This window comes from Fonsecaea erecta (assembly GCF_001651985.1).
Source record: "Fonsecaea erecta strain CBS 125763 chromosome Unknown Scaff2, whole genome shotgun sequence".
NCBI classification, from domain to species: Eukaryota; Fungi; Ascomycota; class Eurotiomycetes; order Chaetothyriales; family Herpotrichiellaceae; genus Fonsecaea; species Fonsecaea erecta.
The window spans coordinates 1,685,344-1,706,808 of NW_017387245.1; the positions used below are offsets into that span (position 1 = coordinate 1,685,344).

The following is a 21,465-nucleotide window of genomic DNA, read 5'->3' on the forward strand; positions in this document are numbered from 1 at the left end:
TTTCCAGCTGTCGTTTGAGCGGGATATCTTCTCAATAAAAGGCCAGCCGTCACAACCCTCGAACATTTGATGTCCGTCGGTACCTTCTTTCACTCTTTTCGTCCCAGTCGCTCGTTTTCTCCAACTGCAGCCATTCATTCCGGCTTTCAGAGAGTATCATCAATTTGTTTTGCCTTTTCTTTCTTCATCCATGCGTTTCTCTACGCTTGCCGCGGGCTTCGCAGCCATCGCCTGCGTCGCTGCCGAAGATCTCCTCTTCTTGGACCAGTTAGTTGGGAACGAAGAAGAGCATGCTGTTGCCCTCGGGTTCACCACTAAAGTGGTCACTGAAACGGACTGGCGTGCCATGAAGACCACTGACTTTGCAACCTTCAAAGCCATCATCATTGGTGATCCTTTCGGGTCAAGCGATGTGAGTCTGATCCAGGTCCTGGCTGACACAAACACCACCTGGGGTCCTGCTGTCACAGGAAACGTCATCATACACGGTAAAGTATTACGGATCCGAGGCAGCATACATCGCTGACATGGTGCAGGTGCCGATCAATCTAATCACGATTCGTATGGCGTGGCCGGGGCTGCCGTGCTCATCGAAAACAGTATCAAGTTTGCAGCTGCTGGGGTCTCTTCATCCGGCACCTCTCAGACTGGATTCTATCTTTCTCTTTCGCAATACTATAACACAGCGGAAGTCGATACCCCTGTACCAGCGCTGTCCTATTTCGGCGATTTCAAGGTCTTCGGTCAAGACAACAATGGCGCAGGAGGGTACAATGACATTCATATCGTGGCCTCGTCTCCTGCCATCGACACCCTTACCGACGCCGACCTTTCCAACTGGTCCTTCAGCACTCATGAGGCCTTCTCGACATATCCGTCTGTGGGACAGAATGGTTTCCAAGCCTTGGCAATTGCAGACGGCGTCATCACCACCGGCACGCAGACTTACGGTGATGGCCATTCCGGTCTGCCATATATTCTGAGCCGTGGTGCAACTCCCGCCGGCTGTGGTGACGGCGTATTTGAGCCCTCTCTCGGCGAAGAGTGCGATGACGGCAATGCCGTGGATGGCGACGGCTGTTCCAAGAGCTGCAAGTGTGAAAGCGGCATTGCCAATGGTGATGGTACCTGTGGCTCCGTCACAACCACTAGCAGTTCCACTACTTCTACCACGGTACGAGACAGGATAGTGACATCAGCTAATGTTCGTTGTCTGACCATCGTATAGACCTTGACCTCTTCGACGCTGTCCTCAAGCACGACGACAACCTTCACAACATCCGTCCTGACCACGACGTCCAAGACCTACACCAACACGACTACGTGGTCGACGAGCTCGAGGCCTCAAACTTCCATCGTCAGCTCGAGTCCCACTACGACGGCCTCTCCGGTGATAGCGACGACATCAAAAAGAGTCTGGAGTGCCCCTCCCTACATCACGCCTTCAGTTCCGCAGTCGAGGTGCATTGGCATTGAGGTCATCGTGTCAGTGACAGAAATCGAGCAGTGCAGCACCATTGACGCTACCAGCACAAGTATGCCAGTCCACTCTTGGTTCCTGTCATCCAGAATACTGACATCTCATAGTCACCTACACCACCACGAGCGTGCTCTCAACCTACCAAAAACCTATCTACAACACTCCTATTTCGTCGATGCCATGTTACGTTTGTGCATTCAAGTCACAGGGAATCACCGTGACGGATTTCATCACGGCCACAACGGTGAGTCGTACCCTGTGAAGGTTGCCACTTGCCACAGCACTGACATGGATTCCAGACCCATTGCCCGTCCAAACCCACGGCCAATCCCGCAGTCATCTATCCTTGCTCGACATGCCAGGGCACCAGCCTGACTGCATCGTGTCCCTGGAAAGTCACACCGACGGGACCCCTCCAGCCATACACTACGTATGGGCCTGCCGAGCATGAGCACGGTGAAGGACACCCACACAATGCCGGCCACTCTGCTACAGTCGCTGCCACGGCGACCTTTTATGGAGGTGCACCTGGTTCCTTGCCGCCATTTGTCCCTGGAGGTCTGCCGGCGGCGTATACTCTGGGAGGCGCTCCTCCTGCTGCTTACACCCCCAGCGTCTCTCCCGCCGCGTATACCCCAGGTGGCTCCCCACCACCATACACGCCAGGCGGCAATCCTCCAGCATACACACCTGGCAACACCCCCGTCGCAGCAGCATCGACCAGCTATGCGGTGAACGCGGCCTTCGCTACACCAGCGAGCTCCTCCTCCTCTGGCTGGGGTCCTTACACGACGTCGCCGGTGGCCGTCTACACGGGCGGTGCTGTCTCTCATAGGTCTACCTGTGCCGTTGGATTGTTGCTCGGAATAGCAGGGATCGTTGCTGTTGTCGCCATCTAATTTTCTAGCTGCTGAGGGACGCGCGCGGCGCTTTTTGTGGGCTCTCGCGGCACAAAGCGTCGCACCCGGGAGTTGTTTTGTACGCAACAACCCTTGTGGACATGTTTGATGATTCTTGTAGGAGGGAGGAAGGGAGGGAGGGAGCGAGTGCAAGTTTCTATCTGCCCACTTACCCTATCGTATCATTTTCGCTTCACTCTTACTACAATTTACATGTTTTATTTCTCAGGATCGTCGCTTTTTCGCTCCAGGCACTCCCCGCGGAAGAATCTATTCTCAACTTGGTGTTGTTCTGGGTCATTCCTTCTTGATTTGAATTTGACGTTGACGGAGGGAAGCCCGGTGCGCAAACAAGGCGAACGTTAACTTTGTTCAGTGTGAACGATGGTAAAATCGCCGTCAACGCCAAATATCGAGGGAGGTGATTGTGCCAACGGGCGCCTGCGCCCAAAACCGCATTTCTTCATCATTTCTTGCTGATTCTTCTTGCCCAACTCTCACATTCCCAACTTTCACTGTCACAGCACTTTCCAGAGGATCAGTCTGATCTCACATTGATCTACTGCCTCCTGTTACCCTCGCCTCCTCTCTGGTCTCAAATTTGCCTCGGACGGAGCCATGGCTGATCTGGACAATAACGACACCAATTTCCCATCTCAAACCGCAGGAACCAAGGGAAAAGCTGACGAGATGGAGTCTGATGGTCATGAACAAGAACACCGTAGCGCCAAACTAGTCGAAATCATCCCCAACGGAGACATTCTCTTCCAAGTCGGATGCGGCAATGATGCCCTGGGCATCAAGGTTTCTGGATTGGTCGTCAGCCTTGCCTCGGAGGTGTTTGCTCGCATAGATATTCCACCACAAAGTCGAAGATATCAAGCATCTCAGCAAAGACCATCTGATTAAATTGGTGACAGGAGCTGAAATGCGGCTATGCATTCCAGCATTGAAGCCGTGGACTGTGACGAATATCTCGAGCGCCATTGAGGAAATTGACGGATAAACGTTGCTCTCCCAATGGCAGTGCCGGATGGGATCGGCGGCGTAAGATTCGACATTAGGTGGGTGGCAGTTTGATATGCAGCCATCGTATGCGGTCTCAGGGGTCAGTTCTGGAGAACGACGAGAGTCCTGATCCTTTCATGCGACTTATCTCACTGGCGCGATATTCAGAACGCGAGCGAAGCCGAAAATTGCCACGAAGTCAAAGGTTCGGCCTTGAATTTGCTGTTGCCCACGAGCCTTTCGCTGACATCTATAAACTCATGAATAAATGTCAGACGCAGTATAGGTCGAAATTCGCATCGACTGTATTCGAAGGTTTGGAGAGAAGAATTGCTGCCACCCTCCAGCAACATCCCTGTCAATTCACAACGCTGAGGAACTTGATGCTTCAGTTGAAGGACTGGTGGGGGCTTACAGCCTCTACGAAGACAGGGCCTCGGGTGACGCTACAGCAGATGGCAAGCTCGTTGCTACTCGAGGGTGAAAGCCTCGCTAAAAAAGTCCTGGTGAAGGAGAAAAGTACTGACTATTGCAAAACTTGCGCGGAGGACTTCGCTGCAGAGCTGGAACTAGAAATCTACCGGTTCTTCTGGCATGTAGCGGGCATCTGTCTCGGATGCTTCTTGAGCAGGCGCAAAGACTGCTTAACATCAACGAGTCTTGCTCTCAGTGTGAAAACGCTAGCCGCAACCGAGAAAGCTGAAGCGAGAGCGATATCAAGTTGGTGAAGGTTTTCTATGGTCTGTGCCGAGAAGACGCTCTTCATACCGAGCAAGGAGGTAAAACGAAGTCGAGGGCGTTGCATAGGTATATACAGTCCACATGTAGTCAAGGGCCGGCGAAGGGGTGGTGGATCGGACGGAATTTTTTGGTTGGCTCGTCACGTGCTCATTCAGAGGCCGAAAGCAGAGAGTGTAAACACGCCATTCCACTTCCTCGTACCTCCTCATCTGCTGAACTGCAACTTGTTCTCTCCCCCTAACTGCGCTGGACATCATGAGCTCGCCCGCGTCCAAGCGTATGCGCTTGTCCACCTCAAGAACCTCTATCTCCGGTCGCAAAAGCATCTCAGGCGGGCAATCAGCGCTGCCTCGACCAACTTCCGCAGCTGGCCAGAATCGACTGGCAAGCACGCAACCTTCGTACGATTTCATTGCCGGAGGCGCGGCCGAGAATCCGACGCAGTCGTTCAGACAGTCCAGGCTCCGCCAGCCTTCTGTCTCGCGGGGGGATCCGACCCAAGATGAAAACCTCCGAGCGAAGATCAACTCCCTCGAGTACGAGTTGAAGAATTTGCAACAAGAGCGAGGTCTTCTGGCATTGCAGCATGAGAAAGAGCTGCGAGAGCAACAACTCAGGGCGGATGCAGACTTCAAAAAATACCAGACTGCCGAAAGCGCCGCTCAAAAGGCGACACAGCGACAGGAAGCACTTGCGAAGGAATTGCGCGAACTGCAGGACCAAAGGGTCAACGAGAAGGCCGTACTAGAGCGGCAACTCCGGGATCTACAAGACCAGACCGCCTCGTTGAAAGAAGACGCAACGGACGCGCAGGAACGTCTCGCCGATCAGGAAAGGCACTACAAATACCAACTCAACGATGTCGAGGCCAAACGCGCAGCCCTCCAAGAGACCGTGGACAGTGTCAGACAACAATTGGAAGATCTGGGTCAGCAGTTCGAGTCATCACAGGCGCGCTTGTCTGAACGGGATACGACAATTGAGTCCCTCGAAAATGAGGTGGCCGCCTTAAAGTCGCACTCCGGAGACAGCGAGGCGGTGCATGTCCTGCAGAACCAGCTTTCGGAACAAATGGGACACATCCGAAAGCTCGAAGCAACCAACAGAGAACAACTGGCTGAGCTGCGGCGATTGCGCGAAGCGCATCGCAGTGTCCAGGTCGTCGAAGAACAGAAACATGGGCTCGAAATCGAGCTCCAAGTGCTCAAAGATGTGCAAAGGCAACTGGGAGAAGCCCAGATTCAAAGAGAGATCCTCGAGGACGAAAAGAGGACTTGGACAAGCCTCCTGCAGCGCGACGGGCAAGAGAGCGAATTCGAGTCTCCCGAGGCTGTTGTAAAAGCACTGATCCAGCAGCGGATAGAATATGCTTCCATCGTGGACAGACTGGGCACGGTCGAAAGCGAGCTCGCAGAGAAGGACGAGATCATCAGGGAATTGGAAAGAGACAAGTCAGCCTTGAACACTGAGGTGGAGAATTTGAAAACTACGAAGACTGCGCAGGCGGATGCTGGCCAGGACAATAAGGCTTACAAAAGACTGGAGCGACAACAGGTCCTTGCCGTCAAAGAGGTGGAATATCTTCGAGCTCAATTGAAGACCTTCGACACCGAGGAGACTGTCTTGATGGACAACCAGAACTTCGACGCACAACGGTCGGAACAGATTAAGAACTTGGAAAACCTGGTGGACCAATACAAGGCCGAGGTGCAGACACTCCACGCTGAAATGTCGAAACTCGAAGCAGCGCCGACAGCCCCCGCTCCTGTTCCGGACGAGCCACGCGGAACAAAACGACCGGCAGATTCACAGGAGCCTGAAGGCGAAAGAGCTGACTCCCAGCTAGGTGCGTTGTTGAGAAAGAACAAGAATCTCCAAATTGCGTTGCAGAAGACCGCTCAGCAGTCCCAAATGCTGGCCACAGACCTTCAAGCGACAAAGGCACAACTCAAAGCCCTACGGGAGAGTTCGAAAACACGAGTGTTGGAGCTTCGGGACAATCCCACGGCTAAAGCTGAGGCGATAAAATTGTCAACGTTACGAACGCTCAAAGAAGAAAATAAAGCTCTTCTCGCGCAGTTGAGGGGTGACAACCTCGACGCCGTCAAAATGCTCCCTGCCAGCTCGGTTGATGCGCTGAAATTGGATCTGAAGGACATGGAAATGGTAGTGGCCGAGAAAGAAAAGCGGATGAGGCGACAACGAGAGATCTGGACGCAAAAGGCTGCCGAATTCCGCGATGTCATTGCCAGCGTCCTGGGCTACAAAGTCAACTTTCTCCCGAACGGCAAGGCCAAAGTCTCGAGTATGTATTATGGACGGCCCCACGATCTCGGAGACGAGAGCGAGGACGAAGAGGACGACCACTACATCATCTTTGACGGGGATAACGGCACCATGAAGATAAGCGGCGGGCCCGACAGTCCTTTTGCTGCAGAAATCAGAGATCTGATCAATTTCTGGGTCAAGGAGAAGAAGCAGATCCCGTGCTTCCTTGCGGCGATGACCCTGGAGTTTTATGAGAAGTTCACCAACAGGGAAAATGAGGCTTGAGCCGGGCGAGGTGGGACAGTTCCCATGGGGTTCAAGGGGACGAGATCTGCTTGTGATCTTGTCTATCTTGCCAAATGTATTTTCCTCCACACCACCTTCGAGGGGAGATCTTCTTCTTGTACTATACACGCAGATGAACGCGACTCATGATCAGATGAGAAGTCTTTGCATTTGATCTTGTCTCTTCAGTATGTGTAGTGTACAGCATATGTGCACAGCATTGGTGGCATAATAGTGATAACGCAATCACGATTGGAGGATTGCGTGGCACCACGCCTGACCCGAACCTGCCTAGCTCCGGCCTGTTTAGGAATGGCACCATGAGGCTATCTCGCGGGCCGCGGTCTAGGCCCGAGGCTAAAAGCCACATCTTCCGCCCCGTTGAACGCCCGGTTCTCGAGTTTCCCCTCTCCTGACACACACCTCTTGCGCCCTACCCCGGATTATTCACCCATCGTGCCCAGTGCCCACCAGCCCTCGCTTCGTCTTTCCGTTTGGCCCATCATACCACCGCCGAGAGTTGCAGAGAAACAGCCCTCCCAATCTGCAAGAATCAATTCGAGCCCTGCCCGTGGATGGTCAGACAGGAAAACAACCCCCGATGTCGAACCATGGATTGCTTCCCTCCGCATGACCTCGGGACCCTATGACCGCAGCCGCTGTTGGCCATGCAGATCCACCAAGTCTCCATTCGTGACCTCAGAAGATGCCGCAACAGTTCTTATTCGTCAATAAGGACGCTGCCAGCGCCTCGCTGACCCGCAGCGATGCCGCCGAACAGACCTCCATCAACTCTTACGTCCAGCGTGGCCGTCGACACCGGCGCTCTGCCACCAGCGCCAGCCGCGCGGGAACCAGGGCGAGGAAGGACGCGGCTCGAGGAAACCCTGCTGCAGCTTCGTCGTCCACGGATCCTGTCCTCGATGACTCGTCGCCGTCTCTCGTATCGGTAAAGAGTGAGCCCGGTCCAGATGCTGCCGGCATCCAGATCTCGTTACCTTCGCGACTGTCTCCGCGCGCCAAGTCGGCCGAGATAACGACACGCGAAACTCCTGAGCCCAAAACCCCGGCTCGCAAAAAGCCCTCCAAGCTGCGAAAGCCGAAGTCGGCAGCGAAGACGACTGGTGAGGAGACGACCGATGAGAACAAAGCAATCGTCATGCTGAATTCTCCGCGCACCGTGGCATCTCCTCAGGATATCAGTCAGCTCACTTCGACCTCTCTCGACCCTTTTGGCCAGTCGGTCGTCAAGCTCGACCCACATGTCGCAAGGCTTTGTCGCTATTTCTGCGAAAGCTTCCATCCCAGTGTGTGGCATGCAGAGAGCTGGGCGTCTCGGGAGGGTTCATACACTTACCAAACTACCGCCGTGGAGGTCGTTCGAAGAGCCATGCAAAGCGAAGTCGAAATGAATGCAATGCTGGCCTGCATGGCCGCCAGAATTGAGAATGTGGACTTGGTCCCGGGGCAGGGAACGGACAAGTACATGGCCAACGCTCTGAAGGCAGTGCGGCGACGCTTCAGCTCTGCTCCAAAACAACAATTGCTCCTGATCGTCTTTCACCTCTATGCAGCGGATGCCTATCGACAAAACTATCAAGCCGCGAAGATACATATGCAGGCGGCAAAAGCACTGTTCGATTCTTGGGGCGGCCTACACCACGTGCCAGACCCAGCGTTGAAAGAACTCTTCATCATAGGAGACGGGCATATGTCCGCCGTTCTTCTGGAGCCGTGCAGTTTACCATGTGAATACGATCCTGGGCCTTACTGGGCTGTCACGCCACCTGAGCTTCAGCTTGCTCCCCAAGAAAACTTGAGCCGCTCTGCGCCAGCTCTGCAGCGACTATGTCTTCATGGCTACTTCCCGGAGGAATTGGTGCAGATCATACAAGAGACGGCGGAATGTTCGTGGGTCTTGCATCATGCACCACTGGGAGCACCGGAGGCGTCAAAGCACGCCGCGAGATGGCTCCAGTGGCGACACGCAGCTGTTCGATACCGACTTCTGGCCCTCGAATATTCAGGATCTAGCCTCGACGCTGTCCGTGTCGGGCTGCTGATGTGGATATTGACGTCTATGGTGATACTTGGGCTAAAGCGATTAGGAGGCCTGATTGCACCAAAACTGCGAAAGATCTTCTGGTCGGTCGACGAACCACATGCCCAGTGGGAAGGGTTAATCCAGCTCAAGACATGGGTGCTGACGATCGGCGCCATGTGCTCCATGGTTGGCAGTGAGGATGAAAGGTGGTTCGTCGAACAGCTTTTTGAGATTGGATTTGTCGAGCATATCCGACGGTTCCAGGAGACGCAGCCAGATTTCGACACGCTGGATGTGCTAAAGAACTTTCAAGAGAAGTTTTTCTACTATGATGCTATCCAACGGCTACGGCTTGAAAGATTGGCTCGTCTCCTCAGTGGAGGACTGAGCGAGACCCCGAGCTCAGCTTCGCAGAGCAGTCCCAGTGATCTATCGCGGAAATCAGGATCTCCCGCCTGACCGTTCACGGGAAATTGCCACTCCTAACGAGAAATGCTCCTCTATTGCCATTGCTCGACCGACCATCTTACATCACAGGCGCCGGGCTCTTCAATCGTTGACAGAATGTGCAATGAGCATGTCGTTAATTATACGAAATCCGTCCACTATCTTCGGAAGGATCTTCATTTGATATATTCGACGATTACCGGTAGCACCAGCAACCCCACCATCGCTGAGTCTCGAGCAACCCACGGCATCTTCCCTTCTGCCCGATGGTGCGACGAAAAAATGCATGCAGTGATTTCTGCGGAACAAAATGAGCAAGACTGGTTGAGGATGGGAGGACGAGTCACACCACACCCATCTCCGACAACGAAGCTTGGAACTCATTTGCGACGAGGCCTTCCGAAGCGGCGGTCGTTGTGATTTCCAAACCCACTTACTCGCGTCGACTATCGGCCAATCTAAGAATGAGCTGGCCTATTTTGTGCCCAGCAGCCTTGGACAATGAGTACCCAAGACTCGTATCATAGGCGAACGGTCACAGTTCGTTGAAAGGCGAACCATTGCTAGGTGCTCTCCAATTGAAGAGCAGCAGGAAGGCTTACGACTACTTGGACGCCGGTCTGGACCGAGGGCTTGGTACGGTTCTCTTAGGGGAACGTTACATCTAACGAGATAACAATTTCGAGAATACTTTAGACGAACGTGGACCGAGCAAAGCATGTTTGGCTTTCTAACCTCTGTGGGAGGAACTCTTAATGACGGATCATGTGGGCTTAATGGCGTTAGATGACAGAAAAGTTGAGCGAAATCATGAGCGAAATTATGAACCCAGTTCGCCTGAGCAATCGTTTTCCAGTCTATCCCCGGCCAATTTCGCGAACAACCGCTGGATTGTTCGAGCCACGAAAAAGGGGGAAGCGAAGTTAGTAGAGACTCCGCAGCTGACGAGTTTCGACGACACGAGGCGGAGAAGCGGAGAAACTTTGTTGCGTAGATTGCGCCGATTGTCCTTGTGGACAGTAGTAGAGAATACAGTCGAGTTTAGGCAGGGGAGCGCAGGGAATGCCTTCCTCTGTCTCTGAAGTCACTACCACCAAAGTTTTGCAGCACAGATACATCAGTGGTCACCGTTGCCGTCCGATGCATGCAACATGAAAATGCCCCTACAGCAGGTTCTCCTGCCCTTGGATATTTGGCGTCAGAAAGCTGCACGGAGTTTTCCCATTCTGTCGACGAACTCCGCCTTCACGAGCAAGAAGAATGAATCTTCCTTCCATTGAGGACGACCTGCCGGTAAGGAAATCTCTTACTCACCCGCTCCAGCAGCGGCCGTGATACGAGTGACAGCAGAGACCCACGACGACTTCATGTGGTCGCACTGCTTCGCTTCGCACCATCAAGCGAGAGCAAACGCACCCACCACGAGAGCATCTATCTCTCTTCTCGACAACTCTCCAGTCTTGTCACCGGCTGCATCTCGTGAAGCCGCACACCCTCAAGTCCTTGGTCTCCACTTAAAACGTGCAAAATTTTTCCCAAGTCGAAGATATCCAAAGCGAGGGTGGGAAGAAAAATTCTCTGGAGTTTCGTCTGCGTACAATAGAGTCCAGGAAACCTGGTCGGGTACTTCCCGCGCATTGGCATCCTTTATCTCCAACGGGTTTGTGCTGATTCGCTGTTTTCATGAGGGTAAGAAAAGGTAGAGATTATCGGGCACCTCGACGAAAAGGTGCGACAACAGCCAGCATCCTGTCACGCTGTCTTGCCAATGCATTACGTTGAAAAACGTGCAAACCCGCCATTGGGCCGGAGTTCCATGTGACGGCATCATATGTGTGTTCTGAGGAAGCACCTACAGACTATTTTCCTGTCTATCGAAAGCAAGGTGATGCAAGTCGAATGCAGGCAACGGTCAATGAAAAAGTGGCACCTACCAGGAATCGGACTTCCGTGGACTGGCAAGGATGCCCAACCGTGAGAAGCCAACGGGATTCCCAGCCACCCACTGTACAAAAGTATACCGCCGAATAGGTCCGGGTTCGTGTCAAGTTGGCTACCCGCTGCATGACCCGAAGAAACCAGAAGAGGAAAACGGAGAAGGCCCAGAAACGACAAAAGCCACCGTGCAGAACCCACAAGAGTGTTTTCTGGCAAACAAGAATGCTTCCTCTCATCAAGACTGCCTTGGCCGAGTTGCTAACAGTATCCTCATTCCTCCCATGACTTGATCAAAAGCTGACAGCACCATGATGGGAAATACACATCGCCCAGGTACCCACTCCATAACGCACGCCCAGTCAGAATGTATGTGTACCTGACAGCACGGGGGCTTGCCCGGGTTCCGAAGAAAGTCAAACTCGGAATACCCAAACCTGGACAACAAAGTCCATTCCTGCATCCGCCGAACGGTGTTCTGGATCCCTTGCTTCGGACCTGCATTGACAGTTGCCCAGCCATCCTCTGGAGAACTCACGGACCATCGTTCAAATCCACTCACACCGTGCTGGCTTCTCCGAACTGCGTCTGAGGCTTTTTCGACTCTTTCAGGTAAAAGCACCGCAAATGTTGGCGTCTAAGCGAACAGAACCAGACATTGTTTTCTCGGCATGTAACCGTGCTAAACCATGACAAGCCCTTTAGAGAGAGTGCTTCCTGTGATTTTAGGTAAGGCGTGTCCAAGCAGAGAAGTCGGCGATTGGGTACCAAACCGACACGAAAGGTTTTCTCGGTCACAGAGCCAATACCGAGTACCTGCGTTATCCTGTGCGCCCGAGACTTTGCAATAGAACCTATTGGGGGCTCCACATGATAGAGCAAACACTGGCAAAGTTTTTTTCACCCCAGTGATGATGTCCTGAGACCAGCCAACCCAGGGTGTTTGAACACGAACTGCCCAGGGAAACAGGGTGCTTTTAACCCGATTGTTGATAAACAATCCATCCGTCCCGTGAACCTATTGGCCGCCTCTGACCCAGGGCGTGCCAGATGGTCGGGATGACCGCTGCACATGGTAAGAGTATGACATACCGACACAGGGATGTGTGCATGTGGTGATGGGTATGGTGCCAGCTCATGCAGGCCTTTTACCATCTGGCCTGGTGGTCCCGGCCCCATTCATTGGCATTCTTGCGTTGCCACATTTGTGTCTGGGCAGGACTTGCCGCCCAGAATCTGAGTCCGACCGGCCTCACGCCTGGAACGACCTCTGCCATTGTTTGGCAGGTGATGGATGGCGCGCTCTGCGCATTCCCCAGGAGTGTTTGACGTGTTTGGCGTGTTTGTTGCTGGACAGCCTCCCCAGTCGAACTCAGATTCGACGATCAGGTCCTGTTCCTGGCGACCAAGCCCCTTCCTTTCGTCGAAGTGGCCAAGTGCCCGAAATGAAAGCGCAGGTTGGAGACTGATCGACTCCGCCGGCTGACGTAGGCGAGAGAATAAGCTCAGCGTTGGCGCCAGGTACGCGAGAGCAACGCCGACAGTCATTCGCCCAGTACCTGGAAATTGGCAGACTCAGTGTGAGGCTAGGGCGTTTCACACAGGCGGACTCAAAGCCTAAAGGGCGACAAGTATGAGGCCCACCGGGCAACTGACAGGGGCGATCTGGGGCCCGGCGCGCCACAGCCGTGAACTGTCTCCTGGGGATCAACCCCGTCCATTGGCTGGGTGTTGCGAATGCTGTTTCTGTGCTGGGTCCCCCATCTCCCCTAGCTCCCCCTGCGGTGGGCTCCTCTGTTGTTGCATTTGCATCTCCTCTTCCTTGTCCGTTCTCCTCTTGTGCTCTCCTTCCTATTTTCCCGCCCAGAGTGCGTGTTGGCTTGGTTGATTATTATATTGCCTTAAGACGTCTCTTCTGGACGTCGTCCGCTCATTCTCCCCTCCCCAGCCTGCCAGCAGACAGCCCGCGTTCACTCTTTCACGCGGAAACCTTCGTTCGCTCCTCTCTCTCTTTCTATCACACTCCTTTACCAGCCTCTCGATCTGAGATCGACAACAATCCCAGCGATTACCACTCCCTTTCAAGCACACACATAAACCACGACGACATCTCTTCTTGACCGGACATCAAGAAGCCCAAAGCAAGAGTACAGCCCGCTACCAGACATCCACGATACACAATGCGCTGCACATTCTCCTCCTTGGTGCTGGCCACCCTCGCCATTGGCCAAGCATATGCTGCCACTGTTTCTGGGGTTCACTCACATCTGCACAACCATGCTCACCGCAGGCATGACCACGTAGAGTAAGGGGATCCCCTCTTGGTGACACAGATCCGCATATGGACTGACACTTGTCAACTGTAGGAAGCGTGAGGCCGCTCTGACCGATGCCGATGCCTCGAAACTCAGCTCCATGGGTGTCGCATCGCTCGGTGCCAATTCGTACACGGCCAACGGACAAGCCTGGTTCGGACAGGACGGCCCTTACCAGAACGAGTTCGTCAACGACTCAGGTGAGGATTTGATCTTGGTCATCTGGGGCGTTGCCGGATCGTGGATCAATGCCGTTCAACCGATTATCACCGCCTCGCTGCCCGCGAACCAATCGACCTGGGTTTCGTTTGCTGACGGTGCCTCGGGCGCGTGGACCGCCATCTACAGCGACACCCAAATGGTGAACGGACAGGCGAGCAACACCTGGGGTGAATACACCTTTGGTGAGTGGGGCGTCGTCGACGTGTCGCGTGAAGTCAACATGAACGGGCACGCCATGAGCATTGTCGGACCGACCTGCACCACGGACATGGACACCTGCGTCTTCGTGTGCTCGTCGGGCGACGTGTGCATGACCGGCTACCAGCTCCTCAACTGCGAAAACGGGTCTCAACCTGGTGCCAACTACGGTACTTATGACGGCTCGCCAAGCGGGGGCTGCGGTGGCATGGGCGCGTCTGCCACGTTGACAACCACCTTCTCATAAAAGAAAAAGCGGCGACCTGAGTCGTCAGAGTCTCGGGTTGCGCGCTGGGAGGGGATGGGCGTCTCGGGGACGGGAATTCTTTTTATAGAAGAGTTAGGGGTTTTTCTCATGTACATGCTCGGCATGCGTGGTTTGTTGGATATGCGAAAGAGAGGTTTCTACCAGTCACCAAGAGGAAGAAGGGAAATGTTTAGGGACACAATTTGGGTGACGATGTGTGCGTGCCGAAACAACAACACATGGTCAACAAACAACTTTGGGATCTACTGGACTGATACATTTTCCCGACCACGCTCTTACCGAATGCCATTTGGCGACATTCAATCCTCTGTATCTTGAATCGTGGATGATGGTGGACAGATAACCCCCCATTTTTTGGCGTTGCTTGACCTTCTTGTTGGGAGTGGAGAGAGAGAGTGTGTGTGTGTTCATGTCGACATCCAGGGGGCCGATGTGTCATTGTCTATCGCCCTTGAGATGCAAAAGGAGACGTGGACTCTCACTGATACTACTACTACTCCTGGCCCTCCACTCTAGAGGACGGCAGCGACAGGAAGGAAGGGAGTCTGTCCAGGTGTTTGATACTCAGAAATATACCATTGAGTATATCATATGGTCCTCTACTGTTCCTGTTCCCTCGATTGCGTGGTTCCACTGTCGTCGCCCCCCCCCCCCGATCGTCGTGCAGCGTAGCGTTTCCCCGTCTCGATGCCGTGTTATCTGGATGGAGATATAGACAGATAGACGCCTCCGTGACGCGACGTCTGATCTAGGTCCCTCGTCGTCCGTTCCCTTGTGTGACCTCGAGCTCCGGCCATCATGTATCTGCCCGCCGCCCACGCTCACGCCCATGCATGCCATGTCCCTTTCCAATAATAATCCGTCCCGGCCTCCGCTCCCGCTCCCGTGCTGCCACCACTGCCAAACTTGGGTGCCACACTGCCACGCTCCATCAAATGACGGAGGAGACGGGAGACGGGACACGGATCTTGTTTCGCTAACCGACGCTCCCTGCAGGCTGCGAGCTCCCGGCGACGACACGTGTGGAGCGTGGGAGTGACATGAACGACTAACCCACTCACCTAGGCGTACAGGATAGTCGCAGGGGGCGGAAGCCTGCATTATCATTCATTCATTCATTTATTCATTCACTACATGGCACGACACGGCTTTCTTACTCTCTACACCCGCGCCGCGTGTTGTGCAGTATCTCCGCTGTTCTAATTTCTTGTGCAACGTGCGACGTGCGGTGTGTGGTTTGTGCGCGATGCCAGGGGCCCGAAGCGCCCTCCCCCCCTTCCCCCCGGAAAAGGAGAGACGCCATGGAAAGACGCCTAGGAAACTCACCGACAGACTGGGAACAGGACTTGTGTACTTAATTATCATTACTGCTTATTTGTTTTTTCCCCACACCGGAATCACCATCGTCGTGCGTGCGGCTCGTCTTCCCTGGTCGACGCGGCTGCGACGACGACGACGGCAACAACACCGACTCGAGGAACAACACCGACTCGAGGAACTATCATCATGTTTTATTGTACTCGAGAATGCTTGATAACACAAATGTTTAAACCATCAAGCACTCCGGACGGGCTTCAAGACTGACCAGACCAACAATGAACGCCTTAGAGCGAGGCATGGCATACGCCGGAAGAAGAAACAGGGAGCCGGTCGAGATATGTATAGGTAGGAAGGGAGATGAAGTCGCAACATTACGCAGTACCCAGTACACAGTACGCTGTTTGATTGCTGAGGCATCCGTGACAAAGAAAAGAACCAGGTCACATCGGGGCATACGAGACACTGCGTCCAGTACCGAGTCTGTGTGTATGTATCATGTATGTACTCGTTCTATCCCATGTACATACATAGAAGGTCACTACTGTATGTGAGCCGACCGGGTCGATATGGGGTCTAAGGAAAAAAGTCCCCTGCAAAGATGGAGGAAACCGATCAGTAAGTCAATCCAATCATTCAAGCTTCGACAGACGACAGACAGACGATGACGCCAACGACGACGAGGACCCCATCGTTAGTCATTGCCCCCCCTTCGGAGGGGTGCTGCTATGTGCTGGCTACTACTGTATACCAGGTTTGACCCAGCATATCTCTCTCTTTCTCCCTCTTGACATGATGATGGTGATGACGATGATGATTTTCCCGTCGAGGAGATACATTTTCCCACCCTCTCCCCCTCTCTCCCTTCCTCCCAGCATCATCCACCATCTCATGCCCACCCACCCCTGCAGCCAGTCATTCAGTCAGTCAGTCGTCTTCATTCATTATATCGAACAAGCAAGCCTGGGTGAGTGTGGATTCGTCGTCGTGGCGGATGCCGGAGGAGCTTTGAGTGAGGGAGCCAGCAGCCAACCCCACCACAGGGCAAAGGACACAGGGCATCCTCCTGCCCAGCAAGCAGCAGCTGGCCGGGGACACCATGACGCAAAGGTAGGGACAGACCGGACAGAACGAGAAGCAGAGGCACCTCACCTATAGCTACACGCTACACATACCCATACTATACCATACTCTGCCACGGCTCCGAGTCTCGGACTCCTGAACCCGAACCTGACTCTCGCGAGGCAGGAAGGAGAAAACACTGGCCCAACACCGGTTCCAACACTGATAATGAGCGATCCCTTTGTCAAGGAAAAGGGGGTCCAGTAGTCCTCCTTCTGCTCCTCTCCCCCCTACGTCCACTGGCACCGTGTGCAGCCAGAACAGCAATGGCAGCAGCAAAAAATCGATCCCTTTGCCACATATTCCATCCTACCCTGCGCGCACGCGGCCATGGATCACGCTAAGTCCAAGCAAGTATCCTCACCCACGACCCTCCGTTTCCCCCCCAGGAATTCATTTCGTTCTTTACTCACCACCAATTTCCCAATTCCTGGTACAGCACTGAGCTTCACCTGGCCACAATGCCTCCCGGCCGATCTCGACACGGTGGTGACCCCCTTCCGTGCCGCGTGGATGCAGCTGGTCATGGCATGCCCGCTCGTGCGGCACACGTTCATCTTCGCCCCCACCAAGCAGATGCTGTGCCTACGCGGCTCGCCCGATAACGACAATGAAGCCGACATGTCGCGCCCCGCCGTGCCCGCACTGCCCGTGCACCGGTGCAAGGCGCTGAACCACGCGAGCGCCGCCATCGAGGCCGTCGTCGCCTAGGTTGGGCGCGGTGGACACGTATGGTGTGCGAGACACGCTTCTGCTGTAGGTTTTAAACCCTTTGGATATCGATGAGCTTATCTGCCGTGGGTTGACCAACTGACGTGCCCCCAGATCTGACATCTACTTCTCGTCCACCCTAGGCACGCGGCCCGTCCACCCGTGGCCCATGCCGGTGACGAGCATAGTCGACGCGGGCCAACACACGCTCGACGTCGGCGCCAAACTCCTTCTCGTGCAGCTGGGGACCGGCTTCGACACATTCAAGCTGGACGAAGACCTCCACCGCGTCCTGCACCTGGTGTGCGACGTCGTCGTCGCCCTCGGCCACCACGTCCGCGGGACAGATGACCCGCCGAGACTCTCCGACATCGTGCTGCAGCGTAACGCAGTGCAGAATCAACTGCTCTGGCTGAATCCTTGTTCTGCTTCTCTCCTACGCGGTGACACCATAAACAACACCACGGTCATTACCGTCACCATCACCATCACCTAGAGAAAGGACCGAGCGACCGCCTCGCCACTATCACCCGCGTCGCCGCCACTATCTTCGGCGACATGATGCTGTTCCCACTCAGCCCGGCCACGGGGATCAAGCCACGGCTGGCGGGCGAGCTGCGACCCGCCCCGCCCGTCTCCTGTGGGCGCAGGCCCCCAATGTGTATCTCGAAGAGAAGACCTTCACGGGAGGACTACATTAACTACTGGTGGTGGTGGTGATGATGGGAATAGTAGACAGACAGACTGAGCAGCCGATGCACCGCGCGTAAGTGCTAGTATATCCAGGATGGATGGATGGAGGTGGAACGAACGGGAGAGATGATGGTGACGATGGTCTGATGATGATATGGCGATGATATGATCTATATGGTCGTGACACGTGTGGGAGATGATGTATTAGGCTGAGGTGCGGTTCCATGGTCCGTGCGTGTGCTTGTGTGCGCGTGTGTGTGGTAACGACGGTTCTTACAAGCTCAGCCTTGTCTACTACTAACTACTATAGCACTGACTTCCTTCCTGGATTACTCCCTATCGAATCATGTGTGAGGATGGGACCAGTATAGTATGGTAGGTGCGGTAGGACATCCCATGGCCTGCCTGTCTGGACCGACCTCTGGTTGCCTCAATTCGGACACGTTTGTGCGCCTGGCTGCGGTTATGTATCGCCTGAGACCCTTCCAATCGCCTCGTCGAAAGGTCCCAGTGGCTCGTGGTGATTTCGTCGGCGTAATGGACTCTTGGAAAGGGCAAGGACCAGAGGTCTTGGGACGGGGACAAATAACTTCCCTTGCAGACCACCGTTGGCTATCGCTGGTAACGACGATCAAAATCCATGAGTTGCATGGTGGCATGCACATCCACACAGCACCCTAGGCGCAAGGCTCACTGCCCGCAGTCACGGCACGGGAGGATCGACGACGACATTGGTCAATGGTTCGGCTCCTGAGAACCCGGACCAACGGTCGAATTTTCCGTACGCATGGACCGGACTTCAAGCCGATCACTATTGCTTCAAGATGGCCGGATAGTGACTGCTCAAACCCGACATGCATTGCTCCAGATCCTGACGCGGCAGCCGCGGCCGCTCACTGTCGAGAACAGCACCCCCCAACAAAATCAACTGCTGTGCTGCACGGCGGCTTGGGGACTCGGTCGCAAGGAGTACATCCGCCGAAAGAATGCCATATGTACATGCCATGTCGTCCACAGTTGCCACCAGTCCGTCCCAGTCGTACACCGTACCCCTGGCTGGGGTGAGGCTGGTTGCCAATGCTCGACCCCTGCAGATATGTACCATACTCCCCATTCGTTGTGGAGTCGAGGTACATTGCATCTTACTCTCACCCTCACTCCCCACCGCTTGAGATATACTTGCATTCGCCACAAGGGTCGATTGTCGCGCTTATTCGAACTGGAGTCCAATCGGTGATATCTCGTACCCTCCCATATCGAGTAAGGACAGATGGGACCTGGCTTCAGTGTCGGGAGGGCCAGTGGGGAGGACGACGTCCACCTCAACCCGTCATGCAGGTGTTAGGCTGCCCTGATAGTCTCCCAGCCTCACGAGACCTCTCCCGATGTGATGTCCAACTGGACCCCTCGCACGCTTCTGTCAAGAGTCCGAATATGGAACGGTTCCTTTTTTTGAAGAATAAAAAACCTGAGCACGTTTTTCCTCTTTTGCCACACTTACCTGTCTGGGACATATCACGACGTTACAGTCCCCTCCAGTTTCCGATGCGGAAAGGCGCCCTGTGCTTGACCGTCATGCCTTCCAATGGTATTTGTCATGGGTCCATGTATGGAATCGGTATGGCGAGACGGCACCAGAAAATGGGGGAAAGAGAGCGGGTTTCCATATTTCCGTGATGTGATCACATCACAGCCAACCGACCTCTCTCCCTAGTTTCCACTGGACACCCGAGACATTCCCGGCGAATCTTGTGGTCGCAAGACCCTGCATATACTAAAGCTGGATTTGGTCGAACAGGTGAAGGCCTCATGGGTGGATTCTTTGTCCACCGCGGAAAAGGTTGCGGTCCATGCTCGCGCAAGGCTGCCGCAAGAAGACATTTCGCCAAATGCTGGGGTCATCAGCCGTATGGTTCTACCGGTATGCACTTGATACACAAGGTGTAATTTTCGAGGTGCTAAAGCAGCATCAACTCCTTGAGGATTACGCAAGGATCATACCCGCCGCGCGTGACGTTCTGACGAGATCCGATGTCAGGTGGGATATATCTCAGTTCCCCCATTCAGAAGGTGTTGTTGGACTTGCGGCAAGGGGAGCGTCGGAAACTTGCTCTGTTTGCAAAGCCCGAGGCCGAGAGTTGTCGCACAAGCTATGATCAGACATCCGATGGTGATCAATATAGTTGGTGGCACAATAATTGCCTCACGTAAAACGGAAGGCCAGGTCCCGATATCTGTCTGCCTGTCCCTGTAGCCGGCCACAGTTTAGTCGTTGTTAACACATTTTGGTGAACATGGATGAGATTACTCGATCGACCACCAGGAAAGACAAGAGGTTGTCCGGACGCACTTTGCTCCGGAAGATCCGGCCAAAGCAACAGAACACCAGCCCTGTGGGTGCCTGGCACCTACCTGGGATCAGACTGATGCTGAGCTAAGCATCCTCCAGGTCGTCCGAGCATATCCAAATCTCCGGACACACCTCGTCCGATTGATATCTGCTCCGTAAAAGCCGAGTTGTTACGGAGGAGAGACACTGACTGGCAACTTCGGTGTCAACAGAGTGCGATACTCGCCAGTTCAAGCACCCTCGCCCGAGAAACTGGGCTACTAATCGGCCAAGGCTACAATCCGCCGGTTGAGCCATGCATGGCGCATCCAGCCTAGCCGAAGATTCCCGGCATCACCCAAATGCTTGTTTTGATAGTAGCCCGAGTTCGGCGTCCTGGGTGTTATTCGCCTGGGAGAGAGAGCCTTGTGAATTGTATGATGTGCCCGTACTACTGTCGTCCCTCGTTGCAGACCGTCTGTCAGCCTGCGTAGGACAAGCGACCAGGAGATGGCTGACAGCCATGTTGACCTGTCGCCACAGCCCCGGGCGTGAGAACTACCAGGCAAATCAGGACCTTATTTGCTCATATCCTCTATTGCATTCGCATAGGGACATGACTTTGTCATCATGACAGCGTCTACCTTTGGGTGTCGCACTCAAGAGAGTCAGTCTCACGGTGATGGAATCATGCATGTCGTCGTCATTCACCGCGGACGTGCATCAAGAAGCAGGGTCACCCAGCATTTTCCCCTTTGAGATGCAGAAGGAGCCGCAAGATGGGGGAGGCACACGGTCGTTGGTTGTTGGGGTGATTGTTTTGCACTGCTGCATGATAACCTCGTGTTGGGATTGCCTGAAAGTATTCGCGAGTTATAACCAGCCCGGACCAGTCCTGCAGCCTGCCCCGGACCATTCACGTCGAGGATGGGGTTTGAGATAGGACTTACTGGCGCGACGGGAAGACCACGGGGGTTTTTGTTTTGGGGGTGGACATTCCTGCTCAGACGAAAACAAGGTTGCAGTTGATGGAGGGTTTGACGTGGCATGATTCAGACAAGCTGCTAACGCCGAAATTATCGCAACGAGTCATTGACACATACGAGAAACGGGATGGTGTTGGCGAAGGATTCTCGGTGCCGTGCACGAGCGTACGTGGCCTTCCTAGAGCGTCGAGGTTCAG

At 54.3% G+C, this 21,465-nt stretch overlaps 7 protein-coding genes across 7 annotated transcripts; all 7 read left to right on the forward strand.

Moving 5' to 3' along the window:
* Positions 1–190: 190 nt before the first annotated feature.
* Positions 191–2,379, forward strand: AYL99_02369 (hypothetical protein; the record flags this gene model as incomplete). Its single annotated transcript, XM_018833885.1, has 5 exons — positions 191–488; positions 537–1,174; positions 1,229–1,535; positions 1,588–1,724; positions 1,780–2,379. The coding sequence occupies 5 exons, from the start codon at positions 191–193 to the stop codon at positions 2,377–2,379; spliced, it is 1,980 nt and encodes a 659-aa protein (XP_018696509.1).
* A 618-nt stretch (positions 2,380–2,997) lies between these two features.
* AYL99_02370 (hypothetical protein) lies at positions 2,998–3,385 on the forward strand (the record flags this gene model as incomplete). The annotated part of the gene is made up of 2 exons (XM_018833886.1): positions 2,998–3,247; positions 3,300–3,385. The coding sequence occupies 2 exons, from the start codon at positions 2,998–3,000 to the stop codon at positions 3,383–3,385; spliced, it is 336 nt and encodes a 111-aa protein (XP_018696510.1).
* A 998-nt stretch (positions 3,386–4,383) lies between these two features.
* On the forward strand, positions 4,384–6,681 carry AYL99_02371 (hypothetical protein; the record flags this gene model as incomplete). The annotated part of the gene is made up of 1 exon (XM_018833887.1): positions 4,384–6,681. One exon carries the CDS (start codon positions 4,384–4,386, stop codon positions 6,679–6,681), a length of 2,298 nt encoding a protein of 765 aa, XP_018696511.1.
* Positions 6,682–7,387: 706 nt separating this feature from the next.
* On the forward strand, positions 7,388–9,184 carry AYL99_02372 (hypothetical protein; the record flags this gene model as incomplete). Its single annotated transcript, XM_018833888.1, has 1 exon — positions 7,388–9,184. One exon carries the CDS (start codon positions 7,388–7,390, stop codon positions 9,182–9,184), a length of 1,797 nt encoding a protein of 598 aa, XP_018696512.1.
* Positions 9,185–13,287: 4,103 nt separating this feature from the next.
* Positions 13,288–14,089, forward strand: AYL99_02373 (hypothetical protein; the record flags this gene model as incomplete). The annotated part of the gene is made up of 2 exons (XM_018833889.1): positions 13,288–13,412; positions 13,474–14,089. 2 exons carry the CDS (start codon positions 13,288–13,290, stop codon positions 14,087–14,089), a joined length of 741 nt encoding a protein of 246 aa, XP_018696513.1.
* A 2,790-nt stretch (positions 14,090–16,879) lies between these two features.
* Positions 16,880–17,260, forward strand: AYL99_02374 (hypothetical protein; the record flags this gene model as incomplete). Its single annotated transcript, XM_018833890.1, has 1 exon — positions 16,880–17,260. One exon carries the CDS (start codon positions 16,880–16,882, stop codon positions 17,258–17,260), a length of 381 nt encoding a protein of 126 aa, XP_018696514.1.
* A 169-nt stretch (positions 17,261–17,429) lies between these two features.
* On the forward strand, positions 17,430–17,756 carry AYL99_02375 (hypothetical protein; the record flags this gene model as incomplete). Its single annotated transcript, XM_018833891.1, has 1 exon — positions 17,430–17,756. The coding sequence occupies one exon, from the start codon at positions 17,430–17,432 to the stop codon at positions 17,754–17,756; it is 327 nt and encodes a 108-aa protein (XP_018696515.1).
* Between the last annotated feature and the right edge of the window lie 3,709 nt (positions 17,757–21,465).